We start from the raw sequence: 20498 nt of genomic DNA, 5'->3' as shown, positions 1-20498 counted from the left end.
CACAGAAGCCAATTAGAACTACATAGCTTTGAGGTTATGACTGTAAATTTTTTTTTTATTCATGAAGTGGGAATGTGGGCTCGATTCGGATATATTGGAGAATCCCCTGTAAAGAATTGCGTACAGCTTTATCACTGATATCCAGGTAAGTACAACACACAGTCGAAGAATCTTGACAGGAGTCAACAGTTAGCGATTTGCTTGCGCTTTGATGCACATAATCTCTGACACATGGCTGATGGGCGCCATTCATGGTGTCTGAATGCCCTCGGTGGACAGCAAATTCTACTGGGCCACCCATGTTTCTGGGGGGCATTTCATGAAGGAACTTGTCGGATGAAATATCTGACAAGTCAATTATATCCGACAAGTTTTGAGAAATTCTTTAGTCTGATTGGCTGATTTCTCTGAACTTGTTGGATATAATTGACTTGTCGGACATTTTATCCGACAAGTTCCTTCATGAAACGCCCCCCAGAAGGCAAGTGGGGCTTCACCCATTGAGGATGGGTTGATTTTACTACAACACGCATTTCCCATACACACTTGCCCAAGTATACTTGTGACTTGTCCTCAAAGGGTTAAAGAAATTTAGAGTTCTTTAGAAGATCTTACAAACATCTCGAAAAGTACTCTCTTCTCCTGCTCTACTATCTTTCCAGGTCTTTGTTTGGAATCAGGTCACTTCCACGAGACATGGACCCCCTTGTAGTCAGTCCGTCCAGGTCTCCATTCATCCAGGCCTTGTCCCCATGGCCCAGGTCCAAGGGGGACTTGGATCCCGACTGGCCCCGCAGGAATTCCACCTCCTTGCTCAATACCTGCCTCTCCTGCATCAGACTCGTCTGCTTCTGTAGAAGCTCGTAAATCTGTCAGCCAGACAAAATTGATCCACATTACAATGCGTGAAGTGATGCCATAAAAAGTGTATCATAATTTCGTCGGCCTCATGCCAAAAGGGCCCTAACAGTGTACAAAGTCTATGGTGTTAAGGCCCTTTTGGCATGAGGCCGACGATTTGTGGTCACAAATATGAATACTGCTGTGAAAAATTCAACCTTAACATTCAGTATCACACATATAGTGAATGGCCACGAGTGCAGTAGTAAAAACTTCAATGATGCAAAGCTGAGTTGAATAGCATGCCTCATCTTTTCAGAGTGTGAAATCTTGTCCCAGCGCACGAGTAAAGACCATACACTACTTGTGTTATAGAACACTTCCGACATCAATGCAGGTGGTCTACACCAATTCTTAAATACAGTACGGAAATGGCAACCATTTTATAATTTCATGAAAGGCAAATGGTTGTGCGGAGAACAAATTTCTGCACCTGTTTGGCGTTCTTGTTGTTCTGCTCCTCCATCTGATGTAGGCGTGCCTTCATCCTGTGATGCAGCCGGCCGTGCTCCACACACTGGTTCTCCATGTCGGCATGCTGGTGGGAGAGGCGCTCCGACCGGGCCAAGAGCTCAGCGTTGGTCTGCTTCAGCTGGCGCAGCTCAGACCTGAAATTGTGACATCACACACCATAAGTGACCTGGATGCAATATCACAGCTCTTACTTTCCATGATTTGTGAGGCAAAAAGGCATTGTGTCATTCTGTTACTGTCAATGGTCACATCTTTGGGTATGGACAAGTACTCTTAGAGCACAGCTTAAACACTTGAAATGTTTAGAAAGCCACATTTATCAAAAGTAAATTACTCTCCTACTAAATATAAAAAATGAATAAAAACAAAAAGAAACAGTATTCCTATACAGTACACCCCTGACCAATCCTTTGATATGAAGCATACAAACATATCAGTACTTGACACAAAAGAAATGACCGGTCTTCGATTGAATATGAGTCATTCATTGAAGCATGTGTTACAGTCAATACTAAGAGCTATCATCACTGTACATGTAATCTTGCATAACAAGGTAGGATTTCAGGCTGCCAGAAATCAAAAGGAAAAGTCCTGGCTCTACTTGAAGTGACAACTTTAGGGAAAGTCTCTGACCTGTATCTGGTGGTCCCGCTCTCCAGCTGGTCAGTGAGCACCCGCACCTCTTCCCTCAGCTTGTTGATGAGAGACTGCTGGTCAGACAGCATGTTCTCCAGCTCATTGACCGTAAGGGCTGTATGCAAGAATGGGCAGGGAATGGGGAGAAGGGGGTATGGGGCGGAATCACAGGTGAGGTAGGGAGCGGTGAGGTAGGAGACAGTAGGGCAGTGTAGAGAAGTTTGGGGTAGGGAAGGACAGGGATGGGAAGGGTACAGAAGCATTAGGGGAGGTAAAAAAGAGGTTGGAATGGGGTGTGGAAGAAATTTAGGAGCTAACATCATCTAATAAGACATGGGCACCTCGGCTGTATATTAGGTAATTACTACTTTTGAGACTCCAGTTATTAGTTCAACAGCCACAATGTCATGATTAGAAAAATTCTGTGAATATTCTTAGTCAGTCATTCAATTTTGTTGTTGTTGTTGTTGTTGTTGCTGTACATCAAGAAATGGGACAGAAAACTGCTTTGATATTCACAATTTGCTGTTTCTCTGATTGGAGCAGGGTTGGCGATACTCAGGGGCGGATCCAGGAATTCCGTAAAGAGGGGGCGCGTTTACAAAATTAAAGGGGGGCGCACGCACCCCTCCCCCCATTTTTTTTTCTTTTTATTTCTTTCGTTTCAACAAAAAATAAAGGGGGGGGGGGGTGCGCCGGTTGCGGTCCTCCCTGGATCTGCCCCCGATACTTACTTTATACATTAGTGTGTAAATGACTGCCCCACAGGCCTTCCATTGCAAGCAAGTACAGTGCATAAAGGCACTTGCTTCTTAGGGAACTGGGGATCATCAATCATTAGTCATCAATCTAATCAATGTCATGTTGTAAACAGCATACAACTCACCTTAAAATTTATCATGATAATTATGCTGATTCCCCTCATTTTCTACAATAAGCTATGACCAAATAGCTTTCCCCAGGCTACGGTACTGACATATAGTTCTTGAGAATGTAAACACATATCTCGTCCTGACTCTTGACCGTTACATTGCTGGGACATGCGAAAATAGAGAAAAGTTTACCATGCTTATTCTCCATGTTGTGTATGGTTTGCTTCAGTTCCTGCTCCTTCTGCTCTGCCCGGTGGCGCAACATCCGGATGGCATCACGGTTGCCCTTGTCAACGCTTTCGTGGGAGATGCGAAGGATGCTGGCCTAAGACACAGTGCACAAAATGTCAAGTTGTGATATGTACTGATGTTGAAATAACCTTCTGATTATTGAGGTACTGTCTATCATCCATAAATACAAAAAATGATAAATAAAGCTTATATTTCTCCAAATATTTTGAAAATTAAAGTTTGGGAATCAAGACTCTGAGATTTAGCTTGTCATGCAGTGCTTTCATTGATTCTGAAATACTACAAATATGCCTACATGAGGTAACACAGCCATTGTGGTGTAATTAGATATTCTGGTTTGTATTGTCATACATACCAGCATTTCATTCTGATTTGGTGATTCTGGTAACTTTTTTGTATCACAGCATATACAGTCAACCTCGCGTAAGTCAACATAATCGGGACTGAGAAAAACACGTCGACTTACGCGTAAGGCGACATTTTGTCGACTTATAAATGAAAACTAATTTCCCCTATACTGAGTAAGATCACGATGCAGATCGCTACCCAAAGCCAAATCTTTTGCCGCCAAAACATACCTACTAACATTAGCAACAATTATGTTTTAGTTCATGCATAGATCTCGCGCGGATTAGTAACGACTACGCACAATTCTCAAATCTCTAGAGAGATTTTGAGAGAGCGGGATCGGAAACCTGGGCCCGTTTCTAGACACTGTACGTTTTAAATTTGATTTGAAAAATCAAACGCATATTCCCCAAATTGCATGCTACTTTGCGATTTAAATTCAAGTGCGTTGCTGCAAAGATATGTGTGTGAATTCGTATGATTCTGTTGAGGAAATTTTGCAGTGCCGAGTTGAAATATCATGTGTGATTTTCCTTCCCTAAGTCGCCATATTTGTTTTGCTTAAATTTTTATTGCCATACTCTGAAAATGAATTGTTCTCGCGCTCCGATTCGCAACATTACCGCTCTTGATGTACTGCGCGGGCCAGTCTGAAATAAAAAGAAGAATAAAAGTTTGTTAATCCAAAAACGACATCTTTCGGATTACTAATCTTCGTAAAAATAAATCTCTTTTGATCGTCGGACTAATTTAACTTTGGACTGAGATTTAAACCTTCGGCACAGCGAACTGTAACAATAATTTGCTACTATTTTTTCATTGACATTTCGTGAAGTAGCATGCGTTTTGGTGGTTTGAAACGTGTAAATGTTGCGATGTCTTTCCCTTGCTAGTGCAGACTTAGTTCGGTCACGGCGAAAGTTCCGTTACGAAATAAAAAATAATGCAAGTCTTTTCAAGAATAACACACTTCCGTATAGATTTTCATGCGTTTAAACGCAGTTTCTAGTTTCGTACAAAAACTGCAAGTCTTTTCTGGAACGCTCTTGCGTTTTAAATACAGCGTTGCTTGTGATTTGATGGATTTGCACATGATTTCTGGAATTGCGTTTCAACGCAATTGAGTTTAAGTTTCTTACAATTTTCTAGTTTCGGATGATTATCAAACGCAAGTCTTTTCAGCGTTCCGTGTGATTTGATGGACTTGCATTTGATTTTAGGGGTTGCGTTTAATTTTTGATTTTGCGTACGAAATAAAAAAATAATGCAAGTCTTTTCTACAATATCAACGCACTTCCGTAGATGTCTAGAGATGCATTTAAACGCAGTTTCTTATAGTTTCGTACAAAAACTGCAAGTCTTCTCTGTAACGCTCTTGCGTTTGAATACAGCGTTGCGTGTGATTTGATGGACTTGCATTTGATTTTTAGAATCGCGTTTAAACGCAATTGAGTTTTTAAAAAAAGTTCCCTACAAATTTCTAGTTTCGTCGATTATCAAACGCAAGTATTTTTAGTGTTCCGTGTGATATGATGGACTTGCAATTGCATTTGATTTTCAGGGGTTGCGTTTGATTTTTAATTCTGCGTACAAAATAAAAAAAAATAATGGAACACGTTTCAACAATAACGCACCTCCGTAGATGTTAGCAGATGCTTTTAAACGCAATTTCTAGTTTCTTACGAAAACCACGTCTTCTCTGCAATGCTCTTGCTTTTGAATACAGCGTTGCGCGTGATTTGATGGACTTTATTTGATTTTAGAGTTGCGTTTAAACGCAATTGAGTTTCACGTTCGTACAACTATTTTCTAGTTTATGATTATCAAACGCAAGCCTTTTCAGCAACGCACTTGTGTTTATCATGTGCGAAGTTGCTCGTAATTTGATATACCTGCATTCGACTTTTAGTTGCATTTGATTACATGTAGTTGCATTTTAATTTATTTTCTAAAAACAGGCCTAGATTTCTAATACCACTTCGGAATAATTAACGTTAGAATATTCGGATAAACGGAAACTCCTCTTTCATGTTCTGATAATGATTCTGTACTAGGACCTATAGGTGTACAAAATTTGTGCGTTTTGAGAATAACGAGAAGGAGAGAAGGGGGAAAGTGATCTGCTTTGGGTACTACATGTAATTCTCCAATGTAAATGAGTGTATGCCCTTTCTATTCTGGCGTACAAGACAATGGACGCATGGCGCGAACGCTACCGCGCCGTACACTAGCGAATTACCGAGTAGAAATGCTGCGAATCGGAGCGGGAAGACAATTCTTTTTCAGAGAATGGCGATAAGATTTTGAGGGAAAAAATTATGTCGACTTACACAAAGGAATTAACACGTATTTCACCTCAGTTGGCACTCAAAAATCAGGTTGACTTACGCGAGTTGTCGACTTATAAATGTCGACTAAGACGAAGAAATTTTCAAGGAATAACAAAGGCAAAAATCAGGACTTTTTTATCGTGTCGACTTAAGCGAGTTGTCGACTTATGCGATGTCGACTTAAGCGAGGTTTACTGTATTTATTGTGATGCTCCATTTTTGCTCCAATGCAATGTTCACTCACATTCTCCTTTGCTATGATATGACAGAACCTTGATTATTTCATACTAGAAATTACCTCTCTTAGTCAATATATGTTTGCTTATTTTGATATTACAAACTGCTATTAAATATATCATTTTCAAAGCTGCGCAGCATACTGTAAAACAAAGAATGTTCGCGTGCATTTTAATTTCGCGAATTTCATGAGCGCCAAGATTCTCGAAATTAGAATGCACGCGAAAGTTCTTGTCTACACTGTATGCATTAAATGCAAGTGGCAATTCGCTAAAATTTCATGCCACGAACAAAGTCGTTGGCTCCAATTCGCGAAAATTTCATGCCGCTAATATATAATGTTTTACAGTATCCTACTTTTGTCACTACTCGTCTATTCTAAATGGTTGATACGGTTCTGAATGAAGATTTGAATGAATGAAAGAATGAATACAAGACTGATTGAACAAATAAGCCAAGGAATGCTTAAATATACAAGAATACTTGAGTGCTACCAGCTCCCTGGTCCCTCTAGTCAGGTCGCTTAACATTAAATTTTGAGATTACCGTTACAGGGCGGATAAAAGCACCAAATTTGGAGAGGAGATCCCTCAGGACCTACTCATTGATATTAGAGTAGGAGCCCTCTGGAATTTCTTATTTTTATGGTATAAATGCTGAATTTCATTTTCTAGGAATTTTCGCAAACATGAAATTTTAGCAAAATGCGCTCGATTCTACACAATCATTGAATGCCACTGGCAGCTCACGGAAGTTTCATGCCGCGAAAAAAAGCCGTCGGCTCCCATTCGCGCAAGCTTCATGTTGTGAAAGTAACACTGTATTTATGTATCTGAGGAAGTTTAGTAACAAAAAGGAGGTTCAGATTTGTTGTAAATTTTCTCATTTTTCATGGAAATTTCACTATAAAGCGACCAGACTACTCACCTCCCTCTCTACAGTGTTGAGTTTCTCCACCAGTCTGATGCTTTCCTCCCTAGACGTGGTGGCATCCTTCTCCGCCTGCTCCAGTCGTCTCTTCACGTCGAGCAGCTCGTTCCTGAGCCGAGAGTTGTCCTATGACAAGGCGGCATTGAGATTTTCTTCTTGGTGATGTATTTCATGGCAATTCCTTAGTATGCTTTGAAATGCCATCACAGATCTTGGTAGATTTTGGTACTTGCATACCCTTAGTCTCATCATGCTGCATAAAAAAGTATCCCATCCCTTACATTGCCTGCATGTTCATCTACACTAGCTCAAAAAAATATGCCCACCTTTAAGATTCACTGAGATAATTCAGAAAACAATTCAAGTTAGTGTCCAGCTCGTAGGAACCAATATGAAGCAATGTATAGCACAAATGACTTTGGATAAAGTAGAGATACCAACATTCAACTACAAAAACACAACAGTACTATGAACTAATATATGATCCTTGTAATTCACTGCAAAATAAGACTTGTAACACAGATTTAAAAATCTTACAATCACAACCTTGAAAAATGGGATCTGTATTGGATTTCCATTTCTACATTACATCTAATCTTTAAAGAAAATGTATACATATTAATGTGATGCCAAAATTGTGTGACCTAATGAGGAGAAAAATAGAGTTTTCTACTTGTTTTGTGTCTCGGAGTTCCATCTCCATGTTCGCCCTGAGTCTCTCAAGCTGCCTCATCGCCTCGTCTCTCTGTACCTTGGCGGTGGTCGTCGACATCCGATTGTCTTCAGATACCTGGCAACCAATAAGGCCAGAAGTAACAGGTAATGATTTCTGGATAGTACAATGTAGCTTTTATTTGGTCGGAAAGATTTTGGCCAAATCACTTAATTTTATCTGGTTTAAAGGCATACAGCTGGCTTCCCAAATATATGCATTAGCTGACCAGGTACTTTCTATTTTCTTTTTCTTTTCTTTTTTTGACCAGGGTGGGGGTGATAGCAGATTTGTACTGAAAGACAGAAAAACGCATTCAGGATATTTTAGGATTACCGTAGTGTAATGTAAATTGTAAAATGAAATATACATCAATCTCACAATTAAATTGAAGAATGAACTACATAGAACAGAATAAACTTCAGCATACAGTGCAGAAAAACAAAATGGTACTTTGAACAAAGGAAGAAAGATGGTCAAGAACAGTTATGATCAAGTACATCAAAGCTAGGTACAAATAGAACACTTAAAATGAAAGCAGTTCAAGATGTACATACGTTATTGCAATATTACACATTTTCTCATCAATCGGTCGTGTACTCATTTTCATTTCATGACTGAATGAAAAAATCAAGAGTACATGGAGATAGAGTTTGAATGATTACAGGGAATAATTTTCCTTCTCTAAATTGAATAGCAATTTTAGTTGATAGTGATAGATAGTGATACATTCTGAACTAGAGAAGCACTCTGAGAGTGCAAACCTCCTCCAAGCATGCAGCTCATTTCCACCACTGATCTTGTTCTTCCATTATCAGTGATTTCCACCCATACGTGTCTATAGCATTGTGTGCTGAAAGTCGCCCGATTCCCCAATATAGAAGCCTTTGTTACGTCATAAACCCTCAGCTGCACGGCGCGCCTCGCCCTAGCAGAAACTAGAGCATGCACTTTAGTGCGTGCACGCAATCCTCAAATACGCGCAGCCTGAACTCCCAAGTTCATTGACCCTACCTGCCAAAATATCAAAAATCCTTCATAAATTCCCCAAAAATTCTCGGATCACTACCAAAAGTTAATCGTTTGTTACTTGTGTCATTCTTAACCTTTCCTGCAAGTTTCATCCCAATCTGTTAACTACTTTTTGAGTTATTTTGCACACGGACAAACTAACGAACTAACTAACTAACAAACAGTAACGAAAACATAACTTCCTCCCTTGGCGGAGGTAACAAAATGGTATACAAGTCTATGCAATTAAATTGCTATGCAAATGATATTTTGCATAGCAGTCATACGAAAACGTATAGCACTCTGCTACGCGATACCAGGAAAATTATTCCCTGGATCTGCATGACGATTGACCTCTCTCCCTTTCATTGTTTACACAATGTCGTTACCTTGGTGATAGTGACCTCATGCTGCATTATCTCCATCCTGGCCTTGTCGAGCTCTGACTGGATGTCCACTTTCTCTCTGGTCACTTTGTCCAGCTGGTGCGAGACTGCTGCCAGCTCCTCCGTCAGTTTTTCCAACTTCGCATGAGACAGCACATGCACAATGAAAAATACATTTAAATCAAACTTCACATGGTCTATGTAATACGATGAAACACTCACTATGGAAAACATGATGTATCAGACATTCATTTTCATGGTTTTATTAGAATTAATCACTTAATACTGATAGATTATTATTATTATTATTTTTTTAATAATGCAAGAATCCAGGTATACAGGTACATATCATGAATATAAAGGTATGGATCTCTGATTTTACCAATATGGAAAGATGATAAACTCTTAGCTTAGTATCACAACTCAAATACTTAACCACATTTTGTTGTACTGACACGGGGGGCACTTCATGAAGCGTTTTGTCCGACAAATTTGTCGGAAAAATTTGCCCTCAGCCAATCAGATGCAAGGATCTCAGAAGCTTATAACAATTTGTCAGAAAGATATCCAACCAAATTGCTTCATGAAATGCCCCCCAGAGTAAGAGACCCACAGTTCAGTTAGACTGGCTTTCTTACACAAACAAAAATAAGGCTAACAGACCATAACAGCATATAAATTGACAGGCTTTCACTGCAATAAGTGAACGTAAAACTCATTTTCCAACATTTCTCTTTCTTTCTTTACTTGGCATATTCTAAATCTGACATTCAAATCAATCACCACTGTGATGAAATAGTTCTTCCAGTTTTGTATCATAAAGTAAAATCAGAAGAGTTGAAAGAATGGCTGAACAACTCAAAGCTAGTATTCTCTGGTGAGAACCAGTAGGGCTTTATTGCAATTTTGGGGGATATTGAGTTATTGGCATCATGTTGTGAAGCTTGATCTCCTCTACATTATGGTGTCAATTTTAAATCATTTTCAGTAAATTTTCAGTAAAATATTAAAGGACAAGTTCACCTTCATAGACATGTGGGTTGAGTGAATGCAGCAATATTAGTAGAACACATCAGTGAGAGTTTGAGCAAAATCGGACAATCCATTAAATAGTTATGAAATTTTGAAGTTTCTGCTCAGTCACGGCTGGATGAAAAGACTACTATAGCTTGTGATGTCACATGAGTACAATGATATAAAGAAAGAATAAAGAAAATTCAGCATATTTCCATTTTTCTCGCATAACAAAAGAACACTCGACTTCTCTCTTTCAGAAGGCAGGGGGAATAATATTACCCTTAACATACGTTAGTAGCAAGTCGAAGAAATGTGCACTTTATTCAAAAAGTAAAGTTTTGTGAAAAGCTCTTTTTATTTTCCTTCTATAGTTGTATGCATGTGACATCATACACTGTAGTAGTCTTCTCTTCCAGCAGTGACTGCGCAGATACTTAAAATATTTGTAACTTTTGAACGGATTGTCCAATTTTCCTCAAACTTTCACTAATGTGTTCTACTAATATTCCTGCATTCTCTCAATCCTTATGTATATGAAGGTGAACTTGTCCTTTAAAAATCAAAACCACAAGGGCACAATTTTTACCCTTTGGAACAATGATTATCAATCTACCCCTTTTGATTAAATACATGTTCTCTTTCATGAAAATTGATTTTTGTTTTGTTTTTAATCACACTAAAATCTTAGAACCTGATAGTGTCCCTTTCAGTTCTCATCTTAGAAATGGTTTGTGCTCACTCTTTGATTGAGTTGTGTGATCTCCTCTTCATTTTCTCTCCTTGTCGCTTCTCGCTCCATCTTCAGCTTCTCTTGTTGCTCGGCAACCAGTTCTGCCATCCTCCCTTGCATCCGAACGATGTCCTCCTTGGCTTGCTCTCTCTGCACCAGGGCCTGAGTGCAAACATGATAACTACACAGTGAAGTAAAAGATCTCTAAAGCTATGTATACCTGCGATTCAATATGAAACACAAAATACAGCGGTTGATTTTATTGAAGCCTACGAGTTCAAGTATAGGCTTCATTCAAATCAAATCAAATGAATTTCATTCCAAATATCACATTTTCCCCGATACAATTCCCCCCCCCCCAAAAAAAAAAAAAAAAAAAAAAAAAATTGAACAGAAAAATACATAAACATACATACATGAAACTATTTGTTCAATATCACTGTATGTTAAAAAAGAAAGGCCCATTGGCACATTAAAAAAGGTAAGTAGGATGATGAATTGCTCACTTACAGAAAATTCAACACTTTTTTATTGTCATATCCATGCTGCACACACAAGCTCATATCATTAATCTGAATATATATCAGATCATTGTTCCACAGGACTAGTGAATGCACATATCTGCAAGCATAGCTCACATTAATTGATGATGAAGATGATGAACAGCATTTATGTACCACCATTTATCCATAGAAGATTCAAAGGTGCCCAGGTTCCACAATACGTCACATATCATTCACAAGTGCTAGGCTATAAGGTGTTTTAACTTGGCCAAGTTTCAAAATCACACTCTCTTTCCACAAACTGAATTGTACAAAGGTTAGGAATAGATAATATCCCGAGTGACAGTTCCTCCTAAACAACGTGCACAAACCATGTGCACTCTTTTTTCAGATTCAACAACAGCTGTGAGATAGGGTGTTTTGATTTCTAACACACATTTGCACTTGCCTTACATACTATAAAGCCAGAAATGTTAGTGCGCATTTTAATTTCACGAATTTCGTGATAGTAAAATGCATGCGAAAGCTCTTGTGTACACTCCATGCACTGAACACTGATGGCATTTCGCAAATATTGCATGCCGCAAATAAAGGCTGTTGGCTCCCATTGGCGAAATTTCATGCCGCAAAAACATTTTGCTTTACAGTAGATGTAGGAGTCTTTATCTCAATACACAGATTAACAGAAGACTTCTACTCCATATATTTCTGTCCCTCATACCTCTGTCCTCTCCAACTGAGCCTGTTCCACCAACTGGATGCTCTGCTGCACCTGTTCGTACGCCTCTGCCTCCCTCAGATTGGCTTCCTCTTTGGTCGCCTGGCTCGCGGTCAGCCGACTCACCAAGTCATCTCGCTCTCTGGAGTCGGGGCACACAACACACAAAGTCATGTCACAAAATGAATTATGGTGTCTTTACAGTTTTGATGCAAGACAGGTATTTTGATACGCTAAGATTTCTGACTAGCTGCACAATATTTGAAACAGTTCGAACAGTCAAATACTTGATCTCTGAGCAAAGAATCACCTCTGACATATTACAAATAGTTCAACAAGGCAAAAATAGTTGTTTTCTTTCCACATGTACAAGGTCCACCACACACTTTTAAGGATGACCACGGGATGTGCACTGATCAACTCTATTTTATAGAGCTTACATCATCTGTGCGTCGTTTTGATGATAAAATGATGTCACAATACCAGGACTTTATTTCCTAGAGAACATACAGCTATCTTACCTCAACTGAAAATGAGAAATATCCGTTTCTAGCAATGTTTGGCATCATCAGGTTGCATTTATATTCTCATGTTTTAGTTTGTCTGGTCACGGCCAAGCCATGAGAATGTTGGTCTCATGTATGTGAGACCAGTCATTGCTCTAGTATACTGGCTGTGAGACCATACACAGCACATGTCCTGCATGGAATAGTGTTATTGCTTGTGCAGTTTGTATGGGGCTTGATAGAGACTACATGGGCAAACTGTTCAAACAGAGTTTCACAGCTTAAACAAAATGGGAAAAATTTTAGTTTGTTGTAGGTTTCATTGAATAAATACAGTGACCTTGCATTAAATTGTTAATTCACATTCACTTCATTAAGAAAAAAAGGAGAAAAATGTTGATTTAATAGGAATCATCTCATTTTAATACTGACTGTGTGATCCTGTGCAGGGTGCCTGTGTCCGGCGGATGTGTCTCATGGTTGGCTATCACGGCCTCCTCTTGGGCACAGCGGACACACAGACCTCCACTGACCACGTCGTCCTGTCTGGTCAGCAGACTGACCGACTCGGCCACTCGGAGCTTGGACCTCAACTCACTGCACTGCTTCTCATATGTCTCCAGCTCAGATCTGGTGTGAATGGAAAATGCAATTGTCAGATATACCCTATGTCCCAAAAAAAATTACAACGGGACCCTCCGCAATGATATCTTTAAAAATAGAGCAGCAATCCAAATACAAATTCAGGGTATGAAACTATAACTCATTGGCCACATCTTACAGAAAACCCCATTCAATTTGCTTCAGTGGTCAAAGAGAAATGAGGAATTTTGTAGAGGATGTCAAGAATCTCTTCCCTCCAAGTTCTGTCTATTGTATTCACAAACAAAAGCATCGAAGTGCTAAACTTGGAAGAATCAGACTCATGACATGCTTTCCAACATTCCACATTTTCTCTGTGACTGCTTAACCAAATTGAATTGGGTTTTCTGCAAAATAGAGCTAAGATGTTATATTTTAAGACCCTGAAGTAGCATTTAGATAGTTTAATCATATTGGGTGTTATCAATGCGAAAATTTGACTGTAATCTTTTTTTTCTGACATACTGTAATGAAGACATAGCTAGTATTTGAAGGGTAAATCATTTCGAATGCAGAACACATAACCGGGAATCACAGAGTAAAACATTCTCTGCGAGTGTTGTCGCCCATTGTTCATTCTTATTCATTTTATCAGATGTGAAGTAATGATCGGTAAACCCTCCCAACATCCAAACTAACAACATGCAAAGATGTTCGACCAGTAGCAATTCGTGAAGATATCTGTCCGTGAAAATTTCAGCTCGTAGAGTATTCCAGATCGGCCCAGAACTCACTTTGTGGAAGTCAGCTGCTCCTCAAGTCGCCTCACTCGCACATCGTGCAGTTTCTTTAGCCTCTCCTGAAACACAGACACACAAGAGAAGTTACGGTACTTCAGTGATAGAACTAATACAATTAAGGTTATGCAGACTACACATGGCGCAAAATAGTTTGACACTCAGTGGCAATAACTGGTATCAAGCAGGAAGCATTGTAGTTATCATACTTTGTTGACCATTAATGACTAATTGCTGGATTATGCCGCTTTGCAATAAATGGGTTTTCTACATGACAGTCTTTAAATCCATGCTACATTATTCCAGAGTGCATTCTGGTCAAAGGAATGACAGGAAAAACCAAAAATACTGCTAGTATTTTAGACTTCAGTGACAAGCACATAACTTAGATTCTTATTTTTAAGCTATAAAAATATGATAAGATGTATTTCTAAATTTCCCTTCAATGTAACTGATTGATGCTTTCTCGGGTAAAAATAACTACAGATGGACAATAAAAGCAATATTCAAGATTTGTATTAAAATATTTTACATCCCATAACATGCTGATGAGCAGAGCATGGGAACATCACCATAACTGCCATGGCAACCGAGTTCTCTCCCCGAGGCTCACCAGCTCCTGACTCCACTTGACAAACATGTTCCTGTCTTGTTGATCCTTGACACCTGGTCTGCCGTCATCTCCTGGTCTACCAGTGGACTGTGCAGGCGGCTGCTCCTCCTAGATGCAATTTTTAGATTACAGAAAAATACTCTCCTTGACAGAAAACCTGGACTAAGTTCCCTTCTGCATAACACAAACATAAATTAAACCCTCACGAAAAAAACAGCTTATACAGTATGTTGGCCAATTACAGATTACATGGAAGTATACTTCAACAATCATTTTAACATCCACAGTAACAAAAAACAATCGTTTGGTGATATAGCAATAATAAAATGTAACATCATTTGCAATGTCAAAGTTTTATTATGGACTGTACATTTTGCTTTAAAAGAGGGTAAGTGGCTACACATATTGATGTTTAAAATCAAAATGTTGATTAAACATACTAAACAAAAGAGCACAAAATAGCAAAAGAAATAGCTGAAAGGTGTCTTATTTTACTACAAAATAGTACCGGTACTGAAATAGAGTAATCGATGAAGAATTCCCCCACTGGTATTAAATGACCCCTGAACCCATGTTTGCCCTGCCATTTTTAACCCATACCTGTCTGAATGGACTCTCCTCCAGGGCCGTCTTGATGATCACATCTTTCATCTCCTCGTTCAGCTTGATGTTCTCCGCCACGATAGCTTCGGTCCTGCCCTTGAGGGAATGTAACTCTTCCTAAAGGATGTTGCAGTGACAGAACAGCATATCAAACAATAGGGTCAAAGTTCAAGTGACATTGGCAACTCTAAGTAATACTCATCACAGTTTTCTACAGAATGCATTTTCAGTGGGTATGAATCAAACTTCTCATACAGGAAAGACAAAGAGTCTATACTGTTATTTTGCTGGTTGAAATCAAATCAAATTTGAAATGTCTCTGAACCCAACATATATGCATCTGGTTACAGCTTTTTATGATTATGTCATAAGGAATATGGACGACAACTCAGAGAGTTCTCCCTTATAAATGTGTGCTACCATCTCTGTTGGCATACAGTTTACAGTCCTTCACACTACTGGATTCCCTGCTAATATATTTTGTTTGCACAACAAGGGCAGCCAATATGTACAACATAGTTCAGCATGCAGGTATCTGTGGGTGCACTCTGTTTAATAATGGACTGGCTTTAATAGTTATAATCTGTAGCCTTGGAGAGAAACACATACATTGTAAAGAGTGCCTTCTTACCTTGTCCTGGCCCGAGGCAAAATTCAAATGACCTGCCTAGGGTCATAACTCTCACAAGGTGCCATAGAAACTGATCACATTAGTGATTTATGCCATGATCATCTACAGCTGGCTCAAATGAGATAACAAGATGGACTCATTCATGACAAGTTTAGACAGCAAGTTTCTCCTACAATGTCAAAGAAAAATCCACTCTTTAAGTTACGATTACTTACAAGTTTCTCAATGTGACACAAAATAATCTGTGTCACAATACATATAACTCAAGAAAGAAGGAAAAATTCTTTATATCTATGCTGATTTGGGTGCTGCACACAGCGCACTCCTGTTATAATGACATGGTCATAACAAATTTTTTCTTACAACTGAAGTAAAAATTCAGGTCCGAAAATTATCACCTACCGGTATACATCTTTATATTCTTTACTTTTGGTTTTTAATGAAATTTCTTTATGACGGAAGAAAACCGCCAGTCCCAAGGACATTGTTACAAGAGTGCACTGTACCTTGCAATATTTATTCTCCCCTTCCAGCTGCTGAATGTAGGCACTCTGACTGTTGATGATCTGCAGGAGTTCCTGCGGCTGAGGCTCAGTGTGGACCTTGGACCAGAGGGGCAGTCTGGGGGAGTGGCGGTACGTGTAGGCATCCTCCATAGCCAATGGAACCTGACCACAAGAGAAAGGGAACTGACCATGACAATTTGTCTCTTGAAAATATATAATGTGAATATATTCTTAGACATGAATGAATGCATGCTTCTAATATTGGGCATAAAAGAAGATGACATGATCAGCCATATCTTCATACCATTTCCTCAGCAGATAATGCAACTCCATGGCCTGAATTCATGAAGGTGGTTTAAACTTAGACCATGGTACAAATTTAGACAATGATCTAAAATAAGCGTGAAATAGGTGTGCCTTTGACATGCGCCTATCAATACGTGTTTGCTACTGGACGTCTATTGGTGCACGCAATCTGTCAATCGTATTTGCGCTCAAGAAATTTGCATAAACCACAGTTTAAGCTATGGTTTCAATCGTAAAACCTTCATGAATTCGGGACTATTGAATTGAATTGAAATGAATTTATTTATTCAGCATAAAAACAACAGAGAAAGACATTGATGAACAATCATGACAGACACAGAGAAAAAAAAACATAACTTTGGAATACATAAAGCTGAAGGGAAGCAGCCTACGAGGAATTAAGTTTCCTTAAAATCTGGCCGACCCAGAAAATCAATTTTTAAAAATGCATTGGTGGTAAATTATTTCATATTTATAAAAAAAAAAATGAGATAAACAGATATACCGTTGGAAGAACAAAACATAAAGCAATACAGCATGATACACAATACACTATATTTACATTACGAAGACAATACGAACAGAGTGAGTTACAATCATTTGATAGAATACATGTAATGCCAGCAATGCATGTCAAAAACTTAGGAATGATAATTTTGTATAAAATTCTCCCTAAGTTTACGTTTGAATACATTAAAAGAGGTAACTTTACGAATATCATCTGGTATTGAATTCCATATAAGCAGACCTTGATAAAACACAGATTTCTGAAATAACGATGTTCTTACTTTTGGCATGTGAAAGTTCTCAGCGTTTCTGGTATAATATGAATGAATATTGCAATTTAAGGTGAAATAATGCATCAGAGAATTGGGTAAAAGCTTTCTATGCCATAAAAACATAAGATTACCTAAAATATACTTATATCTGTCATACAACTTTAAAATCTTTTTTGGAATTAAAAATTGGTAAAGTGTGAGCTAAATAAGTTGAATGGTTAATAACCCTTATTGCACGTTTTTGTAGTTTAAAAAGTCTGTCCATGTATATATTTGCAGCACAACCCCAAACAGAAAGACCATATTCAAAAAAGGGTACAATAATTGCACTATAAGTGTTTGATGCCATTCATTGTTTCAATTCTGTGAAGATGCCAGTTTTGCTGCAAATGAAAATATCTGATTTTATCATTGTCCTCATGTTGCCATACAACTCCAAGGGAACATTCACACATCAAAATCGTATGTCCTAACAGCTAGTTAAAGGTAGGGGTTCCCTTTTACAGACCTCCCAAAATGCAGCAAAACATTAAATATGAACCTCAGGGGACTTGTTTAGGCCACTGCTGAGAAATTCAGAAGTCAACAGTTGTCTACAATTTGAATAATGCACAAAACTCAACTACTCAGTAGTTCTGTGTGTCAGCCACACTTAAGCCTTTTTGTTGCAGTCTTCTGTATTTTTTATCTATAAACACAAATCTAATGGTATAAGAGCTGATGTAATAACATATATAGTGTGTGGCATGAATGTATATAGAAATGTTTGTGAGTTTTGATGAACTTTCTTCACATAATATACATGATGGACACATATGCAGTGCATGGGTCTGCAAAGGTAGCCTAGTAATGTACTGGAATCTATGGTGAGCCCCGAAAAAAAATTCAATTCAAAATCTAACGGTCATTAAAAGTGTACTAAATGTTACCTTCCACTTTCAATACTTTATGGGAGTTTCTAAAATGATACTCTCTTCAACATACCACTGTATTTATACAACTCTTCATTTAAGGCATGCAAATGGGATTCCCTACCTTTAAGGGTTTAAACCCTATGCAACAAATGATTCTATGATTGTTACATAATTATGATAAACTATGATGCACAGTAGCTGAATACAACAGTTACTTGCATGTATTTAAGCTAGGTTGAATATAAGGAATATATAATATTAATATAGGTAGGATAGCTGAATATAACAGTTATCAAGTACTTGTATGTATGTAAGATAGGTTCATTTACATGACATTGATAAGTTGAGTTGATTTAAGGTCTTGATTGTATCTTATAATCTATATATAATGTATTTGTAGTATTGATATATAATCACCTCCTGCCGAGTACTCTGAGAGTAGATAGTGTCTGATGACCTATGACCTCTTGTTGACCGATCCATGGAGGATCGACTCGGTTTGTGGGTGTGACTTAGGAGCAATGTTCTCAGCCTGTCCACTGCATTGTTGTAGTTTTCCAGAGCCCTGTGGTCACTTGCGTGAAGTCTGCAAATGCATTGTGGGAGAAACAAAACATGTCATATTGCTAGCGCAGCATGCAGTATCTATGGGCCATCTTCGAAAGCTCTTGATGTTTGTGTGACTGTGTGTTTTTCAATGGGCATATTGATACAACAAATATACATATTTGTAGGCTTCATCGGAGAAGAAAAAAAACTTATCAAATTTCTATGACAACAGCAAGAAAGAATCCAAATTGTATTCTGTGGATTGCATTGGATTGCTGCCTTTGTTTTTTCAGCAAACAACTTTGGTTTGGGACAACAAAATGTTTACAAAAGTTACAAATCAAGCAATCAGAAAACGAGAGCAAAAGTTTGATTTTGAGCATTGGTACATCTCAAGAAGGATGTCACACAATTCTGAGTAAGAGCTGATGGAAGGTTACTGAACCTGGAGCTGTGCAGGTGGGAGCTGTCCATATCGGAATCGGCTCTACTCCTCCTGGAGTGTTTGGTGTAGTGAGAAGAGCTTCGTCTGGGGCTGGACAGCAGACTCTGTTGGCTCCCTCTGGAGGTGGGTCTCCTTGGGCTGCTGTTGAGGGTTGCCTTCAGCTGAGAGAGGGAGTCAGAGGCACGACCTTCAGATATTAGGAAGAAGACAACATGTGCGCAAAATATTGCTGGATGCACTAAAAAATGCTGTGTAACCGAGACTCACTCGTCAATCGAATCGCTTAACATCATCATCGGCGTTCAAGCATACCGCTAACTATACACAGCCCAGTCCCTTAAATTCATTCGAACTTGAATGAACCTTCAAGGAGTAGACAATCCCTGCAGCAGCTTTTCGTGGATCGTAGGAAGCTATACATATGCTCAAATTGAACTGTCGTATCGTAATGACGGCACCGAGTAGCTGAAACATCTCTAAGAATACTAGTGACGTGTATGTCATTTGAATGATCAAAGAGTAAATTTGTCGTTTTTGGGTGATAACTGCCTTCTGCCCTTAAACTCCTACCAGGATTGATTAATTTACCTGCATGCAATATTATGAAAACATAGGTGGTCTAATCCCCGACACATTTTATCACACGTGGGACTTGAATCACGAGTACAATAGGTTCGTTTGAGGAGCTATCTACATCTACAACAACTGACGTTAAACACATGCGTTGAAAGTTGCCATTTCATGATTGATTTGCGATAGATTAGCTAAATCAGTACTCCTTACCAAGCATTCTTCGTCCGGTGTAGTCATGATTGGTTCCAAGTACGTCCGCGTCTAACTGCGACCAGCCCCAACACGCAGTGTTGGGGCTGCGCATTGTAGCAGACATGATCATGACAGGCGAAGTATAGCGCCTAAAAATCAATATGAAATCGCAAAAATTCTGCAATATGAAGACTTACAGGTGAAGATGTAATGTTGAAGACTGACTGCGTTCAACTTTTGGTTCTGGCAATAGTCCCTTTCTGCTCGGTTTGATGAGTTAAATGCGACTCGGTCGAGAGGAACTCGGGAGAACTACATCTTATACAGTCAATGGATTTGAGATTTGTGCGCATGCGCTGGCCGTCAAGTCGTGTAGCTTTGTGGCAAGGCCTTATCATACTGTTGGCAAACCCTCTCGCTGTATATTGCGTTGCTTTCTGGGTGGG

At 38.9% G+C, this 20498-nt stretch overlaps 1 protein-coding gene across 1 annotated transcript; it reads right to left on the bottom strand.

Annotated features, from left to right (window-relative positions):
* Window positions 1-480: 480 nt before the first annotated feature.
* LOC139745587 (serologically defined colon cancer antigen 8 homolog) lies at window positions 481-20097 on the bottom strand. The gene is made up of 17 exons (XM_071655983.1): window positions 20071-20097; window positions 19288-19448; window positions 18711-18879; window positions 16295-16456; window positions 15155-15274; window positions 14555-14662; window positions 13939-14003; window positions 12995-13192; window positions 12060-12198; window positions 10845-10997; window positions 9092-9226; window positions 7653-7769; window positions 6977-7105; window positions 3075-3207; window positions 2008-2125; window positions 1334-1508; window positions 481-869 (listed from the first exon to the last, which is right to left on the bottom strand). The coding sequence occupies exons 1-17, from the start codon at window positions 20095-20097 to the stop codon at window positions 651-653; spliced, it is 2328 nt and encodes a 775-aa protein (XP_071512084.1). The 3' UTR covers window positions 481-650.
* Window positions 20098-20498: the final 401 nt, after the last annotated feature.

This window comes from Diadema antillarum, unplaced genomic scaffold (genome assembly GCF_040938485.1).
Source record: "Diadema antillarum isolate AM-2024a unplaced genomic scaffold, OU_Dant_1.0 scf00000036, whole genome shotgun sequence".
Taxonomy (NCBI): domain Eukaryota; kingdom Metazoa; phylum Echinodermata; class Echinoidea; order Diadematoida; family Diadematidae; genus Diadema; species Diadema antillarum.
This window is presented reverse-complemented; position numbering and strand designations above follow the sequence as displayed.